Here is an 18,056-nt window from a genome sequence, read left to right as displayed (position 1 = left end):
AAAATAGACATTTTTCAAAACTTTTTTATTTGGGCCCTCGTAGAAAATTTAGAATATATGTTTTGTAGATCAATAGTAGCTACACACATGCTGAAAATTTCATCGAAATCGATTAACATACACACAAGTTACAAGCGGTTAAAAATCATGAAAATCGTGGTTTTACTAAATCCACAGAGTCGTACATCTTTCGATGCGTGTCGTTTTTTCCTGCGTCAATCGATTTCGATGAAATTTTCAGAATGTGTATTACTAACATAGATCTACGAAACATATATTTTAAATTTTCATTAAGGACCCAAATAAAAAATTTTTGAAAAATGTCTATTTTATTTTCGCATGTAACCTTGTAAATATAATTTTCGGAAAATCTTTTTTGCATACCATTTCGTAAACCAATGCTTCTAATTGATTATACAAAATCACGTCGTTTGGTGCAATTATAAAAAAGTTATTAGTTCTTAAAAGGTGTACGACAACGTTGTACACCCACTGTATATGTAGCAATTTCTAATACAGATTACTATATATACTCTATTAATAGTGTATATTAATATATTAATATATGATAGTAATATAGTAATATTGTAATATTACAGTTCAGAAAATGATTGAGATTTAAAACTCCACCGATGAAAATTTCTCCAAAAATTTCATTTAATTTTGCCAGCAACGTACGTCTTCGAAATAATTAGCGCATCGCTTTATAGTAGCAAGGAACGTAACACCGCGATTTATTTCAAGGTTCTGAACTCAGGAATTACAACAGTTCTCCATTGTGTTATCCGCCGGTGATAAACAAAAGGAGATCTGGTTTTCCAGCAGCGCGTTCTCATTATACGAACGTTCTCACGACCCGTTATTCAGATGCACTTTTTTATTCAACGATGATTAATTATCAGTAACCGTACAATGTTCCTGGTTGTGTTGCGGAAACACAGAACCAACGGGGAAGTTCAAAATGTGCAAAAATATCGTAACGTGTCATGAGGAATTCAATGTAACTGTACCATCCTGTTAAGTATTGCACAACCTGTAATCAAGTATGGATCAGTAAACACGCTTTCAGTGTCCAGGTCCATAAAGGATAACGGGGAACCGAGGAAAAAATGGCCCTATTTCTCAAAGTGACTGTCGCAGGAACAAAGGTTAGCTGGTTATAGTGAAAGTCCTGATTGCTGTTACTGATCAGAGTTCCTGCTTTCTCTAGACTTCGAAAATGCCGGCGGAGAGGTCTTGCCACGGTTGCGTAAGATTATGTTTCGATTTGGTCACTTTTTTTCATAGTTCGATGCCTTTTATTGAAAAAAGACCTGATTACACGGTGCACGTGGTTGGTCGATCGATTCTCTCGCGTAGGTTGCATCACTCGCGTAATCAAAATGCACTCAAAGCAGAATTTTCAGAATACGACGCCGCATCAATTTATTTGGCTATTGTTCATATTAAAAATATCACAACCTTCTTCGATGTTGGATTATTAAATTAAATTAAAGACTGTTGATTATTGTTAATAATAATTACTTTATGAAACCTTCGTCAGAATATGCGCCACAACTTGCCGATTAAAAAGAGTCCAAACACGACACAATTCGGACCGTATTTACTCGTTTAATTCACAATTAAATTGAACCTCTCTTATCCGAATTGATCTAGAGATCGCGAGTGTTAGGATTTGGAACGGTTGCCTGCGTCCGAATCGTATCGTGTTTGGACTCATTTTATTCGGAAAAATGTCACGAATATGTTGGTAATAGTTTCATAGCGAAGTCTCGAAATTAATAACTAATTTAGTGAATAGAAAAATAATTTACTCACAAGGATCCCCGGAGAAGATTATAAGTATAATCGTAAGCACTCGTCCTTCCCGGGCCGTTTAGGACCAAAGCACAGTCATCGCCGTTTGCATAAGCCTCGATCGGCTGATACTGCTGCAGTCCATTGCATTTCCACGTGACCAGTAGCAGCAGCAGTCTGATTATCGCGGATCGTATCCGCCCTATCGTGGATCTGCAACATTATAATAGGAACGATTATCTCTCCTCGTCATCGCTGTATCTCGAACCGATCGTGCCAGAATATTGGATCTTTAACCGCTATACTACTTTTAGTCCCTTGTAACTGTCGCGAATTACTTTCGTCCGTGTCAGATCAATTTCTCGGTTCAACTCACTTCTAGATCTCTTCTCACAATCACGGATCATTTTTAATCTCGGCCACCGTGATTCTTTCCACTATCTATCTGTTTCCTCACAGTTCTACACGCTCGGCGTTTGTTGCTCCTGTCACTTGTAATTGGTACAAACAATTTTTATCTTGCACAATTATCAATGATTTTTAAACACTAATTTTTAAACATTAATTTCTAGCATTAATTTTTAAACATTAATTTTTAGACATTAATTTCTAACATTAATTTTTAATACTAATTTTTAAACATTAATTTCTAGCATTAATTTTTGAACATTGACTTTTTTAAACATCATTTTTTAACATTAACCCCTTGTCGTACCTTTTCTTTTAGAGCCACAGTGATTGGAATGACTACATGCACAAAAATGTCGTAGAAGGGAAAAGAAAATGTATATTTTTTGTATGGCTACATTTATTCTAATGATTAAATATCGATTACAAACGAATCAAATTTTATTTCATCTAAAATGAAACGCGTAATATTCATATTTGTTAGACTTTGTTAAAAACCTTCATCAAGAGTCTAGTTCGTCAAAGTACGGCAAGGGTTTAATAATGTTTTATATATAATATGTAAAATATTTAATACAAAAATTTTTAGAACCCGATTTATTTGTAGGATTTCTCTGAAGAAGCAAAAATTTCTTTGCGGATTAGTAAGACATAAATCGAATCCGGTTTCCCTCGATTTCAGGAATCGTTTCTCGAAGATCGATCGCCACCGATCAAAGTCAATGACAAAAATGCATGAAAGTCGCATTGTGACGTTTTTGCGAGTTGTCACGAAGGATTCCCTGCGTCGTATCGATAGAATCTCGATCGAAGTCATTGACGGAAAGAGCGATTTTAATAGGACTTATGAAACCGGCGACCGGTTCTTTTTTCGTTTGAATCGTGATCGGTGTACAGAATAAGCAAGGTGACCAGAGAAACACGAATCGCAAGGAAAGAAACTGAAATCGCTGCAACTGTCGATCGCCTTTCCTTATCTGATCGATATGTGGAACGCGATGAGCGCGTTTACTTTCGTTCGAACCCGTGAACATTGTTCATGAAGGTATGTCGATATAATTTTGAAGGATCGAGGATTGACGTCGAGGTTGATTTCAAATGGATCGTGAAGATTGTGTCGATTACTAAATCTAGGGATCCTCAAATAAAGGATGACTAAATTTAGGGATTTCCAAATTAAGGATTACTAAATCTAGCGATTACAAAATTTAGGGATTCCCAAATTTAAGATTACTTAATTTAGGGATTCCCAAATTTAGGATGACTAAATTTAGGATTATTAATTACTAAATCTAGGAATTACCAAATTTAGGATTACTAAATCTAGGGATTACCAAATGTAGGATTACTAAATCTAGGGATTACCAAGTTTAGGATTACTAAATCTAGGGATTCTCAAATTAAGGGTTACTAAATCTAGAGATTCCCAAATGAAGGATTACTAAATTACTAAATTACTGAACCACTGAACCTAGGGTCATTCTGGGGACCCTACCACTCCTCTGTCGAGTGAGACTCGACATCGGAGAAACAAAAACTTAAATAAAACGGGTTTTTGTAAGTTTCACAAATATAAATTACAACAAAGTTTAAAAGCTATATTCAATATAATTAGTAAAAATAATTGTTTAGAATAAGTAGCAGTCAGGGAACTGTCCTTGGAAGTAAATTTCAAATAAAACAGTTAAAATAATAGGAAGTTGTTGGCTGTAAAATTGGAAAATAATTCAGAGTGCAAAGGGTTAATCTAGTAAATCAGCTGATTATTTTCTGTTCTGTGGAAATATTTTACGTTCACCTTGACGCGAGATTAAAACCGTTCAAACGGGAGTTTGTTATCGCAGGAATATTTTCCCGTCCGTTCACAGAGAAAATACTATTGGATACATGTATAGGCTGCAGCAGGTATGTTCGAACGACCGCGTTCGTTCACCTTTATTTTAAGCCGCCACAATTACCGATCGGGTGTTGAACGCCGTCGAGACCAAGACCGTATGAAATTACAATTTATTTCATTAGCAGCGGATTATCGTTTACGCAGACTATTTATAGATCAATCTCTTAGACGAGGCGTACAAATGTGTTCTATTAAAAATATGGTGGAAACAAACAATCATCAAACTTGCACAAAATTAAATAATTAATGCTGCAAGTTTACACATCTGTAAAAAAGTCAATAAATTTTTTCTAGGAATGGAACCATCACGGATTTAAAGATTGAAGCCACCTCTTTTGGATGATACCTTGAAATTTGCACTACGATCTATTTTGGCCGAGTTATGGATTTTTGAACGCAGGATATACAGACAACTCTGAGTACACCACGAGCAGTGTATTGGTTTCGAACTAGTTCCTCGATTTTGTTCCATAAAACAGTGAAAAGGAATCGTAGCTCAATTTCCAAGATCTCATTTCAAAGAGGAGACTGCAATCTTCAAATCCACGATGCATCTATCCCGGGAAAAAATTTTCGAAGCTATCCACAGAACGTTGAATTTGTAGAATTTTCTAGACAAAACACGTATGGAGCTTTTCACCCGCCGCATCAAATAAAAATATCGTCGATAAAAATGAATAAAGGGGTGTGAAAGTAGAGGCTTCAAGCTTGAAAACGAGAGGAATTTTATTATCGTACGATTATTTTTTGCGGAGCCACAAAAATTGCAAATTCTCCGTTCAGTGAAGCCACCGTATATCAGTACACCTGCATAATAAACAAAAATATTTTTTAACAAGACCGAACATAAAAATCTATGTGTACAACGGTTACGTCACGCGCTGAATTTCGCAACGCATGTTTCGCTGAAAGTGTCCGCAGGAAAATGAAGCGATCATTTCGCGTCACGTGCCTCATAGTCACGCGCGAGCATCGGACGCTTTTTACGGTCGCTTCTTTGTTACAGTTATTCCGTATTTTGCAACGTAGTTTCTCTCCGCCTTATTCATGCGTTCGCGAAAGACGGCGCACAATTACGTGCTCGCATATAGATCCACGATAAAATCCAACGCGGACTTGATCTTGATCGAGCAAATTGCCTCTTCTGTTCAGAGCAGAGTCGCCAGATTAAAACTTGTCCCCCCACTCCACCTCTACGCTCCTCCCCACGCCAGTCTAGTCTTCCCCCACTCTTACAACGGCCGGTCACGTGACGCGCTCCGTCTCTGTCTCGCACGTGACTCAATGTCACGTGACTGATCCGGTACTGGCAGAGAGGGGGCAAATTTTTCCCCTCGTCCGGACACTCCGCTTCAGAGACGTGTCTATTCGTATTGCTTTCTGTCCACATCGTTCATTTCCAAATTGTGCAAGGCGCAATCAATGGAACGCGCCACGGTAATTATATAAATGCACCGCCTCGACGCAGATCAATAAGATAATACATTTATTTCTCGAGCGTACAAAAAGCGGATTATATCACGATTGATTATTATTGGCTCGCCCCGTTTCTCTTTCTGACTTTCTCGTTCCCGGCAACCATCAGACTTCCGAATTTCGATTTTCATTTACCGAGACTTTTATTTATGTCTTGTTGTACAATGTTCGTCGATCCGTGACAAGCTATGTGCACAAATTAATTTGCAGCTCGATGTTGATTATATTAGACTGCGGAGCTTTATGCATTTATAGCAAAATTTAATAAATGAAATTCGAAAGTGTTGGAAAATTTTAAAAAATTCAAGATGTCAATATATGTTTTCTCCTCTATTAAAATCATTAAGGGAAGAATTAACATTCGATTTAGTGTCTATTTGTTGCAATCGATGCAGACAATTTTTATTTTGCATGAAGATCCGCAGTTTATTGATTACATACGAGCAATTAAAAAGGATTTTTTAGCTCCGCCATTGTTTCATATTTTTTTTTCGAAAAAAATTGAGAGCATAGTTAAGAGTAGTATTAATATCACAGTAAAAAATCGAAATTTTCCACTTATTAAAGGCAGAACATTTTTAGATAGTGAAGATGGTCTACCCCCTTAATCGAAACCTCTGTTTTTAACCTCTGCTGTTATACTAATCTGTTAGTACAGGCAGGGATATGTAATACGGTTTTGTTTCACGGTCCGTTGTAACCAAGCAAGTTGCGGTTTCGCAATTTTTTGCGGGCGACTTCTTTCGAGTTTTCACCTTTCTTCCGGCACGCCGAAACAGATTTCCTATGTTCCAGTGATCCGATTTCTTGCCGTTGCGCGGTTAGAATACCCGATCGAGTGGAGTGATTCATAAGGATCGGAACTTTGAGAAGGGAAATCGATGGATCACGGGATTATTGGATTATCGCCAAATCAGCAGAGTTGAACAAAAATTTTGTTTCAATAAAAATTTCGGATACAGTGGGTTTTTTCCAAGTGGGTTCTAAACTCACTTTATTCCAAATTTTTATATAAATAAAAATTTTGCCCAACTCTGCAAATCGTGGTCGTGGTTTTGCACGTGTAAAAGAAATTAGAAAAATTAACAGGGACCATAACTGTTACAAACAAAAAGGAAAAAAGTCACAGAATAACAAGTATTTCGTCGACTAAAATCGTATTGGTTAAGGATTATAAGTAGACGAAAATTTTTTCTCTTGGTAAATCTTATCGTTGAGAGAAATTCTTTTCGATCACTTATAACTAGACTGCGGATTTTATGCATTTATGACAAAAATGGGTACACACATAAAGTATATAAATAATATAAATAATATAAAGCTGTGGACATGTTAAAAATATTTAAGGGCATCAATGTATTAGTTTCAGTTTAATAGGATAATTAAAAGAAGAATTCAATTTTTATTTGGCTCCTGTGTCCTGCAATCAATGCAAACATTTTTTATTTTGCATAAAGATACGCAGTCTACTTATAACAGTTAGCAATGAGAGAAATTTATTTCGATCGCTCATAACAGATATCGATGGGAGACGTTCATTTCGATGGCTCATAACAGTTATTGATGAAGGAAATTTGTAACAGTTATTATTAAATAGTATAACTTTCAAATGGTAGACAATCAATTATTTCATACATTTTTTATTCGTAAAATTAATTGCTACAATCCAAATTTAATGTGACAAACAAACAGATTTTGTGTTGTTCTTATGGTCTGTTGATTCGTCTTGTTGTACGAAACCTTCTCAATGAATTTCACAGGTTTGCTCCATACGAAAAAGAGTAGACAACTCAATAATTAAATAAGCAATCAAAATGAAGTTTTTCATCAATAATTATTATGAACAAGTGAAAAGAAATTTGATCATCGATAACTGTTATGAGCGATCGAAATGAACTTCTCTCATCGATAACTCCTTTGAGCAATCGAAAGTTTTTCTTCATCGATAACAGTTATCGAGGAGGATCCAATTTTTTGAACACTAATAACTGTTACTTGTAAGTAAAAAGTGTAAAAATCGATATTTTTTAATCATTTTGTTCTTCGATTTTTTCCATTATACATATTTTGTGTACATTATCTTAAATTTCAATAATAATCAACGTTTCATTAATGATTTTGTTCTTCGATTTTTTTCATTATATTCTGTGTACATTACCTTAAATTTTAATAATAATCAACGTTTCATTAATGATTTTGTTCTTCGATTCCTTTCATTATATTTTGTGTACATTATCTTAAATTTCAATAATAATCAACGTTTCATTAATGATTTTTGTCGTAGAGAATTTTATAATAACTGTTATTTTTGGTCCCTGAAAATTAATTTTACGCGTTCAGAATCATAGAACACAATATTCAGAGAGTTGCCTTTCCCTTGGGAAATCTTGTTGCAACGTTACACGATTGGATAAATAATTTGAAAAATCTTTGAAAAATCCTAGTTCGAAGTACGCGATTTTCCCATCACTCAGATCGAGTGTCGAGTATCGAAAACTCGCGAAATGTGTCTTCTCATGGGGGGACGTTTGCGATCGAGCCATCGAGGAAAGTGAAAGGAGAATCCGCGGTAGACGCAACGAGAAAGTAATCCACTTGTGATCTTTTATTCCGATTAGCCTGCCGGCTGTTATCTGAATCGTGTTGTTACGCATATCCGCAGCCTGAGAACCTTATCACGTGCCGATTCTTTCCGGCCGAGTAATTAACAATTAACGACAATCCCGTTTCGTAACTCTGTCGAATTCGGGGCGCTTTTTTCTCCACTTTCACCGACAACGACGGTCCCCCAAAACTTCTGCCCTTAATTGCTTCAATTCGGAGTGCACCGGCGAGATGCGATTACAGATTCTGCAGGAATTTCTTGCGTGTACACTGTGCACAAAACATAATCGAATGGGGAGCATGAAGTGCCTTTTATATTTAAGAGGCCGTAAACCGAAAGTATTCAGGCAGTTTTTTCGGTAATAAAATATTGCTAGTTGATTGGGGATTTGATGCATTGATTACAAAAACGGCAATACAAAAACTTTAAAATTGCGTTATTTCCACTTGTTGATTTCAATAAAAAATTTTAGCGATTTTGTCAGATCGTTAAACTAAGATTCTTGGAAATTTTTTATACAAGAATTCGAGAAGTTTTTAATGTTTAATGGGTTGTAAAAATAATTAATTATGAAATTATGCAAACTATATAAAATAAGAAAAGATAAATTTTGAATTTAATAAATTTTAAAGAAATTTATGATTTATGTGTATATCTATATCAATGGAGTTAACAATTCTTCAGCAAAAATAAATAAAACCGTGAAACGCTAATAAAAATCTGCGTGGCCAATTGTAATTTTTTATTTGCACAAATAAAATGCTACTTCCTTAGCGATCTACCATTATATCACAGTCGACCGTTTTAAGGTTCGTAACTACAGTTCGTTCAGCAACGAATTACGACTGCGTGAAACAATTGGTGAACCGAGAGCCTAACGATCCTACGGAATAATTATGCCGTGCGTTGTAATTACTAATCGCACCTTACGTCACGGCGTTAAAACTAAGTTGTTAAATACCGTAATAAGAATGTTGGGTTATAATAGTTGAGTTCGTCTTCATTATCTTGTTAAATACAGTACTCAAATGTACGTATATAGTGTCCGTTCAGTAATCGCGAAGTGGCAACTAATGATTTTTGCACAACTGCGGGACAATTAGTAACGTACGGGAGAAATCAACTCAATCATTCGTTCTATACTGGGTTGCTCATAATAATTACTGGGCATTCCTGTGCGATTCCTATAGTTAGCACATGTTGTACAATGATTTCTTGTGGTTGGAAAAGTTGGTCTTAAAATAGTTCGGATGCAGAATTGGAATCCAAGCATTGCCAAACTGAAATCTGAGGAATGCCAAATTGGAATCTGAGGACTTCCAAATTAATAAATTACTGAACTCGGAATTACCAAATTGAAATCTGAGGACTACCGAATTAAAATCTAGGAATTACTAAATTACTAAATCTAGGGATTACCAAATTTAGGATTACTAAATCTAGGAATTACCAAATTTAGGATTACTAAATAACTAAATTACTAAATCTAGGGATTCCCAAATTTAGGATTACTAAATCTATTGGTTCCAAATTAAGAATTATTAAATCTAGGGATTCTCAAATTAAAGATTACGAAATTTAGAATTACTAAATTACCAAATCGAGAGATTACCAAATTTACGATTACTAATCCTAGGAATTCCCAAATTAAGGATTACTATATCTAGGGATTCCCAAATTAAGGATTATTAAATCTAGGGATTACCAAATTTATAATTACTATATTACTAAATTACTAAATCTAGGCATTCCGAAATTAAGGATTACTCTAAGGATTCCCAAATATCAGTAATTAAAACTTTAGAGAATGAAATAACGAATAAAATAGGTCTCATTCTTGCCCAATTTTTATTTACGAGAAGATTAACAAATGGAATGCGTGCAGCGACGAAATATCACAGCATTGAAAGTATGTATGGAGAACCTGTACAAGCTAATAAAGATTCTGTGGTAATGCTGAGTAGCAGCCAATGACGCTAACTATCCATTGTATCAAGTTGATATTAAATTCTAGCAACGAGAGCCTTTGGAAAATCGACTCGTGCCGTAGCAACGTTTGCGTATAAACCCAAGATAAGAGAGCATTAAAAATGTCAGTTCATGATACTATGTGAAAGTAACACATGAAACAACAAATCAGCATTGAAACAATTCTAGGAACATTGTTATTGAATTTATTTATTACGAATTTTTATTTTCTGATCTCTTAAAATAATTACCTTGAAACAAGCTGCCAATTCCTTAATCTAGTCACGATTGTCATGAAATCGTTAAAACTAGTGTAACACTATAAAAGCAATTGACACGTGTTGCATTATCAAAATGACAAGACTGAATATTTATTCAGGTCTCCTGCATCTGTGCTTGAACACAACAAATTTATTCAATCGATTCCCATGGAAATATGTTCACAGTTTGAATAATAGCAAAATGGAATACAGCGAGGCGCATAAGTATTCAAACAACTGGAGAGAACAATTGAAAAAATCTTTAATCCATATGAAAAAAGTTACAACGAGGAACCTTCAGCATTTTTCTCTAGAATTATTAACTAACTCTCCTAATTTCCCGTCGATCCTCTAAACCTCTAAAGAATCCGAGTGAATTGATCCACTTTTGGAAAAGTAGTTGAATTGAAAAACTATTGCACAGAATATATTAACAACAACTCACCCGTGCATAATGCGATCTTGCGCTCCACGTTGCCGGGCTAGAATCCACCGAAACAGGACCGAACCCAGTCGATCTAGACCCTGCCGACGATCTAGTATCGATCACCGGATACGCTTCGAGGATCACTTCCGGTGCACTGTTCTTGCGTCGCGATCTCACGGACGGACGCGATCAACAATAATAAAGATCCCGAGTGAACGATCGACGTCAAAAAGAAAAAGAGGATTAGAAAACCGTGAAGAGGATCGATCAGCGATCGAAGACCAGGCCACCAAGAGTCCCGAAACCTCTTCGGGGCAAACTTAGAGGATGAAGCGCGAGAGTGAAGCCTCGGGTTCGAGCCTCCACTTTGACGAAGGGACTGAGCTGACCACTGACTTTCGGGTGGCTGGTGTTGTTTGATTGTTGGTTAGAAGCTTACTGACCGAGTGTCTGGTTTAATGCGGTAACTTCACTCGTGTCCTGTCGTCGTCGTGTATATGTATAGTTCTTTATCGCGGAGGCTACCCGGTCTCCTGCACATGGTGGTGGAAAGCTCCCCAAAACCAGGGGCACGAAGAGGAAGGGGAAAAGTAAGTTACCTTACCTCGAGGTAACAACCTCCAGGTGAGAGAGAACGCAGGAGTAAACGGCCCCCGATCGAGAGAAAGAGAGAGAGAGTGAGAGTGTGTGTGTGTGCGCGAGAGAGAGAGAGAAAGAGGGAGAGCTGATGGAGGAGGCGTAGACTCCCGTCTACGTTTTACTTTCCTTTCTCTAAACGAGCCGCCGGCTGCTGCCCTCGATTCGACACGTCGATTGTGTCTCCGGGCTCGCCGAAATACATTTGTCGATTTGATCGATGGAACTGGACCTGCTCGACTATCCACCGCCTTTCCAGGCGCCATTTTTTATCGATCTTAGCCCGTACCGTTCCTGTCCGTCCCAATTTGTCCACCCACACTGGCCCACCGTCGCGAAAACCTCGAAGTTCCTGTACAGATCTCTTTATCCTCATGTATTTATTAATAATACTCTTTTGTTCTTAACATCATGTTAATATCATGCAACTTTCACCGACGTATTTCTCACGATCTCCCGGTTAAAACGAGCCCAAACACGATACTATTCGGTTCACGGACGTCTAGTTAATCCACGATTTAGTGGGGCCTCGACTATCCGAACTACGTCGGATAGAATTTAAGGGGGTTCTTTGAGATGATTTTAGAACGTGCTCCCGTGGATATTTTTTGACGTTCCACGGCTGAAATTAAAGCTAAAGGATCGCACTTAGTGATAGGGCAAGCTAGGTTAAAAAATGAACACGAAATCTTGTGAAAAATTTGATGAAAATCAGTCGTCGATTCGGAAGAAGTCGACGCGATTGCAACGGTATCTTTGAGACGATTTTGGAACGTGTTCCCGTAGAAATTTTTGGTCGTTCCGGGGCTCAAATTAAAGCTAAAGGATCGCACTTTGTGACAGGGTAAGCTAGGTTAAAAAATGAACACGAAATCTTATGAAAATATGAAAGTCAGTCATCGATTCGGAAGTGGTCGACGCGATTGCAAGGGTATCTTTGAGACAATTTTGGAACGCGTTCCCGTAGGAATTTTTGGACGTCCGAGGGCTCAAATTAAAGCTAAAGGATCGCACTTGAGGACACTCGAATTCTCAGTCTCATTATTCATTCCTCGCAGTTACGTCCAACACCCGGACTCACGGTCACAACTTTCATCAACGAGGAAAGTGAACGAGATACAGTCCATCAGGTTTGCTCAACCTTCATCGAATTATCTAATAGATTGAAAATCTCTAAAACCAGTCCGACCGAGTTACGAAAAAATATCGAAACACATCATGACTCATAATAAGCAACATGTCAATGATCGGTGTCGGATCGGATCCAGATCTTGCAAAAAGTTTGATTGATCAAAAGGATCGCCGCGAGTTGACCGAAATCCTGTAACAAAGACTGCATTAACCAATGATTGCGGTAGAAAACGAAGCGACAAGTACAAATCGTGATCACCGGTTCTTGTGGATCATTGAAGAGCGGTGGCGATCGATCAACGATCACGCGGTGGACGTTCAATTGTACTCGGCACAGTTTGAGACCTCGCAGGTGATTATCGACAGGATACAACTTATTGTCGGCGATACGGTTACTTAACAAGCAAAGGGCAACTAAATCATTCTTACTTAATAAATTCTTCGATTATTTATGATGAATTAATGGCGATTTAATACAGCAGTGTCATTGTGTGTAGCACTTTTTATTATTACCAAGCTTATATTAACTTGCCGTGTTGTGGTACGCGTCAAATCTTGTAATCGAATTTTAAACTTCTTCCCACAGTCCAATCTTGCTGAAATTTTGTATACACACTTGCTTCCGATGACAATAAAAGTAGAAAATAAAATGTGTAAAAAAACGGCTAAACTTCCGAAAAAGTCCATGTTCAGAATTGAATAAAATTTTTTAGAACAGGTTCCTTTTTAACTAAAATGATGATTGTCAGAAAAATTTTTGGCGGCTCGAAAAGAAATTTTTTACCATTTTAATAATACTCTCTACAACAATTTCGAGCATGGACGTCTTCGGAAGTTCAGCAAAAAAAACTTTTTAAAAACCACGCTTATTTTAAAATGCACTAAAAAGGAGAAAATCATTTTTTTCCTGGTTCTCCATAAAATACCGAATCCAGTTAAATAATTAATAATATTTTTCCCGAAAAAAGCAATTAGTTCAAAATTTCTTCTGTTATAAAATTACTGTCGGAATAGATAGAGAAATTTTATATAAATTTAAATAAAAGCGTGGAGCGCTAAACTATATTGACGTAATCTTCGTAGGCTAGTCACTAATGTCACTACTTTTATATCAAAATTTAAATATAATAAAAATAAATATAAATACATATAATAGAAAAAAATAAAAATACGCGTGATTATTAAAAAGTTTTTCTATATATTTTGTTTAATCTTAACTTCCTTTCTTAACACTTTACCGACCAACGAAAATATTTTACGTTACAAAAATGACGAGGCTCTATTTATTTAGATTGTGTGCAATGTTTATTGCAATGTCTGCTTGGTTAAAGAAATGTATCGAATCAATTTCCATGTAAGCAACTTCATAATTTCGATAACTGTGAAATGAAAGATATAAAACCGATCATTTGACCGGCAGTGGTAGGTTCAGTGTTAATTTTTGAAAGTTAGCGTTTCAAGATTTGCGTTTTCTGTTAGCGAAGAAGGTCTTTGTACCGTAAATATAAGGAATCATTTTTCATAAGCCGATATCTATGCATATGACGTTGCACATATGCAGCACAAGACGTTTGCAACATGCTCGCGTGCATTAAGACGTTTACATCCGAACATAAGGTGGTCGCCAGGGGAATAAATTTATCATGCCGGGGTACTGCGCGCTCTGTTTAATAATATCGTAGCAGAAGTAGAAAGATTGAACTACGATCTATGATGCAGTACATAATAAATCAGCCGCTTCGTACGTGGATGCGATCATTCCGCATATTGAGCGAGATATTGATGGCTGCACGCGGTTAGTTTGTCTCGTTCACTTGGACAATAAACGTGAAAGCGGCTAGATTTATCATATTCATGTTTAAAACGGTTCAACATATCATTCGTCCGTCAAGTCCTTATAATAATACAACAAACTACAAATAAATATAATATTGTCAGCAATTTTTTACATACTGTTCACAGTAGACAGGACAGTTGATGTGTGATCGGTGAGAAACTGGTGAATAAAAAAAAGAGACATTTCGAAACGTATTTTTACCACGCTTATATTAGCTTGCCGAGTTGTCGTTGTTGTTGTTGTATGCGTCAAATCTTGTAATTGAATTTTAAATCAGTTGCCGATGAGCTAGAGACTTGAAACTTTAAACATAGCTCAGAACTGGATGACAATGCAATATTAAAAAACAAATTTTAAAAAACTGTGCGTTCAGGAGAAAAAAAATGTTAATATTAACCGTCACACTTCGTCGTGCGACACTCGGTAGTACGTGATCGCGTTCAGCGATCCCCACTATGCGCGCCAGCGCTCCCTACTCCGCTACGCGTTCCCACTCCGACTCATCCCCACTCCACTGACCCATTTCGCACCGAAGGAGCTCGGTCAGTGTGGTGTTCCGTTCATTCAGTTCCATTTCGCACAATTTCGGACTCCATCAAGAGACGTCGCACTATGGGCCAAACTGACGGAATCTGTGTCAAAATCAAAGAACTTTCGATAGAAATGAGATAGAGCGATGAAATTTTTTAAAAATGAAAGCTGAAACTTTGCAGAATATGGGATAATTATGGAGATTGTAGTACGAACGTTTTTTAACCTCGAAAGAATTCGTTAAACTTGCACAATTTCAAGAAAATTGTGGTTTTCCCAATACCACGCGCGGAAAAATTTTTTTTTCTAGATCTTCCTATTTCACACCGGTATTACTACATCTTGCGTTCCATTTAAAAAAGACTTAAAAGTAGAAAATAAAGAAATATATAAAAAAAAAACTTTTTGAAAACCACGCTTATATTAAAATGCACTAGAAAGGAGAAAATAATTTTTTTAGACATTAGTGACTATAAATAAAAAAGCGTGGAGCGCTCACGAAGATTACGTCAATATAGTTTAGCGCTCTACGCTTTTATTTATAGTCACTAATGCCTAAGAAAAATTAGTTTCTCCTCTTTAGTGCATTGTAATATAAGCGTGGTTTTTAAAAGTTTTTTTATATATTTTTTATTTTCGCGGTGATTTAATGTTTGTCCGCCCACAGAAGAATGCGTAAACCCGTAAATTCCGTTGCATAAGTGGCCGAAAACGCGATAACTGCGAGTTGCAGGTGCGACATCGCGTCTGCAGTTTAATTAGCGACATTATTCGCGGAGATTACAGAGATCGGTGCGCGACGACGCGATGGAATAAACGGTTTCAATTATACAGCAACGATTTATATTCGCTTGCGCAATACTACAGCGAGACGGGGTCCTTTGGAAACAGTCACTTTGTGTGCCGGACGTTTCGCGGATAAAGAGGCTTCCGAAGGTTTCGGTTCGTACGTTCGCGTACAATGAAGAATGGAAATCGCGAGCGTGTATCTAAGGACTACTCTTTCGAAGATTAATTATGCTGCCCAGCACCTACGGTGGCGTGCGGAATTTAGTGGCCGGGTTCAGCAGGCGCGGTGAAAAGAAGAGTACAGTAGGACCTCGATTAACCGGCTGGATCGGGAGACAAACAGCCTGGATAAATTAAGGCCCGAAGGACATAATTAAAATGTACATTGTATTCCAAAATAAACCTTTTATTTTTGCAAATTTATTTTCCTTCGCGTTATAATCATATTTAAACGCAGATTTGTTTATCATCGGGATCCGGTTAATCGAGGTCCTACTGTATTATCAGATTAAGAGTTGTGCCCCCACTCAACCTTCCCCTTCTACCGCCCGGTCACATGACGCGTTCCGTATCTGTCGCGTATGCGTCACAGTGACGCCAGGTCGAGAAAATCGAGGGGAATACAAGCTCTCTGATGACTAGACCACGCATCAGAGCACGGGCACCGTGGTCTACGGTCTTAGTGGGGGAAGTTGCAGTGTGCTTATGGTGCTGGAATGGGATAGTGGAAGGGGAAAAGGCGGAGAGGGAATGGTATCTGTATTATCAGATTAAGAGTTGTGCCGCCGATCTACCTTCCCCTTCTACGACTACTCCCCACTCCATCTTCCCCTTCTACCGCCCGGTCGCGTGACCCGTTCCGTATCTGTCGCGTATGCGTCACTGGCAGAGAGGGGGCCACTTTTTCTCCTCAATTCGTGCTCCCTCCCTTCATCTGGCGACTCCGTGCATAACCCCTCCAACTACAATGTTGTGGAATTTTATTTTAAGTTATAAACCTTAGAAAACAAGGCAATATTATTTATTTGACTCTCTACTCCATATTAAATATTTATTCTACAATTATTACTAAAGTATATCCCACGAGAGAGTAACCCTGTTTCGCGCAGCTTAGAAGGTGGTTGGGGCGCAGCGAGCCTATCATCTCTCACTCCATTACCCATTCCCCACTTTCTTGAACCAATTAGGGCGAAGATGCGCAAAGACGAACGAAAACTGGTCTTTCCGCGGGGTTACTCTCTCGTGGGATATACTTTAGACTGCGGATTTTGTGCATTTATGACAAAAATGGGTAGGCACAACCTAAAAGAGTGGAGGTATTAAAGAGATTTAAGACTACCAGTGTATTAGTTTCACCTTAACAAGATAATCAGAAGAAGAATGAAATTTTTGTTTGGCTCTTGTGTCTTGCAGTCAATGCGAACGTTTATAAATCTTATAAATGTATTGTATAAATATCTTACCATTGTAGTTATAAAATAAATAAACAAGTTGAATGAATCGTTCAACTTATGAATATGCACGATAGATGAACACACTATGGTTGTTTAATTTCCGGCTGAGAAAAGTCACTTGTCGAACTTGTTTCGAAGTTTATTGAAGACAACCTTTCGAAACGAAATTGTCCACGTTAGAGAATTCCGAGAAAGTATGTATAATATACAAAGAAACAGGTGTATCGAGTTAGCATACACGGAGAGCGTGGGTCCGTTCTACGCTGACGTAATATTTTCCAGAAATGCATCATTATGGTTCGCTGATACGGAATCATTATTTAAGAGGCGCCGCACACCGGTTTGTCGTCATTCCTCGGAACAAGTTCATGTCTGTTTAAGCTTGTGCAAATCACTGGGGTCAGAAGTGGCCATTTGACTTTGAACTAGGGTTACGAAAAGAAATATTAAATTCACCATAAAAATGTTTATTATTAGTTATTATTCGGTTGGCAAGAAAGTAATTTCGGTATTTCAAGGTGAAATAAAACCCAATTTTGGGAAGATTCTGAAGTTTTACGAATGAATTATGAAGTATTGTATAATTATGAATTATGAAGCTAAAAAATGGACAAAATGGAAAATATTTTACTGATTAAAGTTCATTGCTTGAATGGAAAAATTGGATTTTATTTCACCTTAAAATACCGAAATTTGTTTCTCGCCGAGCCAATAATAAGAAAAACTAGTAGTCGAAACTTAAAACAGCGAAGACAACAGAATTCAAGAATTTCATAGGAATATTGTCAACTTATTAAAGTGATTAGCAGTAGAAATAAATTTAGTACTTTACAGTAGTAC

At 37.2% G+C, this 18,056-nt stretch overlaps 2 protein-coding genes across 7 annotated transcripts in view; one reads left to right on the top strand and one right to left on the bottom strand.

Annotated features, from left to right (window-relative positions):
* Cysu (peroxidase homolog) overlaps positions 1-11,359 on the bottom strand; it is a 30,223-nt gene extending 18,864 nt beyond the window's left edge. For 2 of the 3 annotated variants that reach the window (XM_076432100.1, XM_076432101.1), the window contains exons 1-2: positions 10,857-11,358; positions 1,819-2,010 (exon numbers count right to left, since the gene is read on the bottom strand). In XM_076432100.1, coding sequence (XP_076288215.1) covers positions 1,819-2,010; positions 10,857-10,864 — 200 coding nt within the window. In that variant the 5' untranslated portion in view covers positions 10,865-11,358. Of the gene's footprint in view, positions 1-1,818; positions 2,011-10,856 lie in introns of all 3 variants that reach the window. The other variant, XM_076432099.1, reaches the window with a different exon arrangement.
* Positions 1-18,056, top strand: part of Cep290 (Centrosomal protein 290kDa) — a 79,576-nt gene that overhangs the window by 37,123 nt on the left and 24,397 nt on the right. Inside the window, exon 24 of one of the 4 annotated variants that reach the window (XM_076432097.1) lies at positions 10,531-17,962. The exons of the other annotated variants lie outside the window; for them this stretch is intronic. The gene's annotated coding sequence lies outside the window, so the exon portion shown is untranslated. Of the gene's footprint in view, positions 1-10,530; positions 17,963-18,056 lie in introns of those variants that run through there. 4 annotated transcript variants of the gene reach the window in all.

Source organism: Lasioglossum baleicum, chromosome 10 (genome assembly GCF_051020765.1).
Source record: "Lasioglossum baleicum chromosome 10, iyLasBale1, whole genome shotgun sequence".
Taxonomy (NCBI): Eukaryota; Metazoa; Arthropoda; class Insecta; order Hymenoptera; family Halictidae; genus Lasioglossum; species Lasioglossum baleicum.
This window is presented reverse-complemented; position numbering and strand designations above follow the sequence as displayed.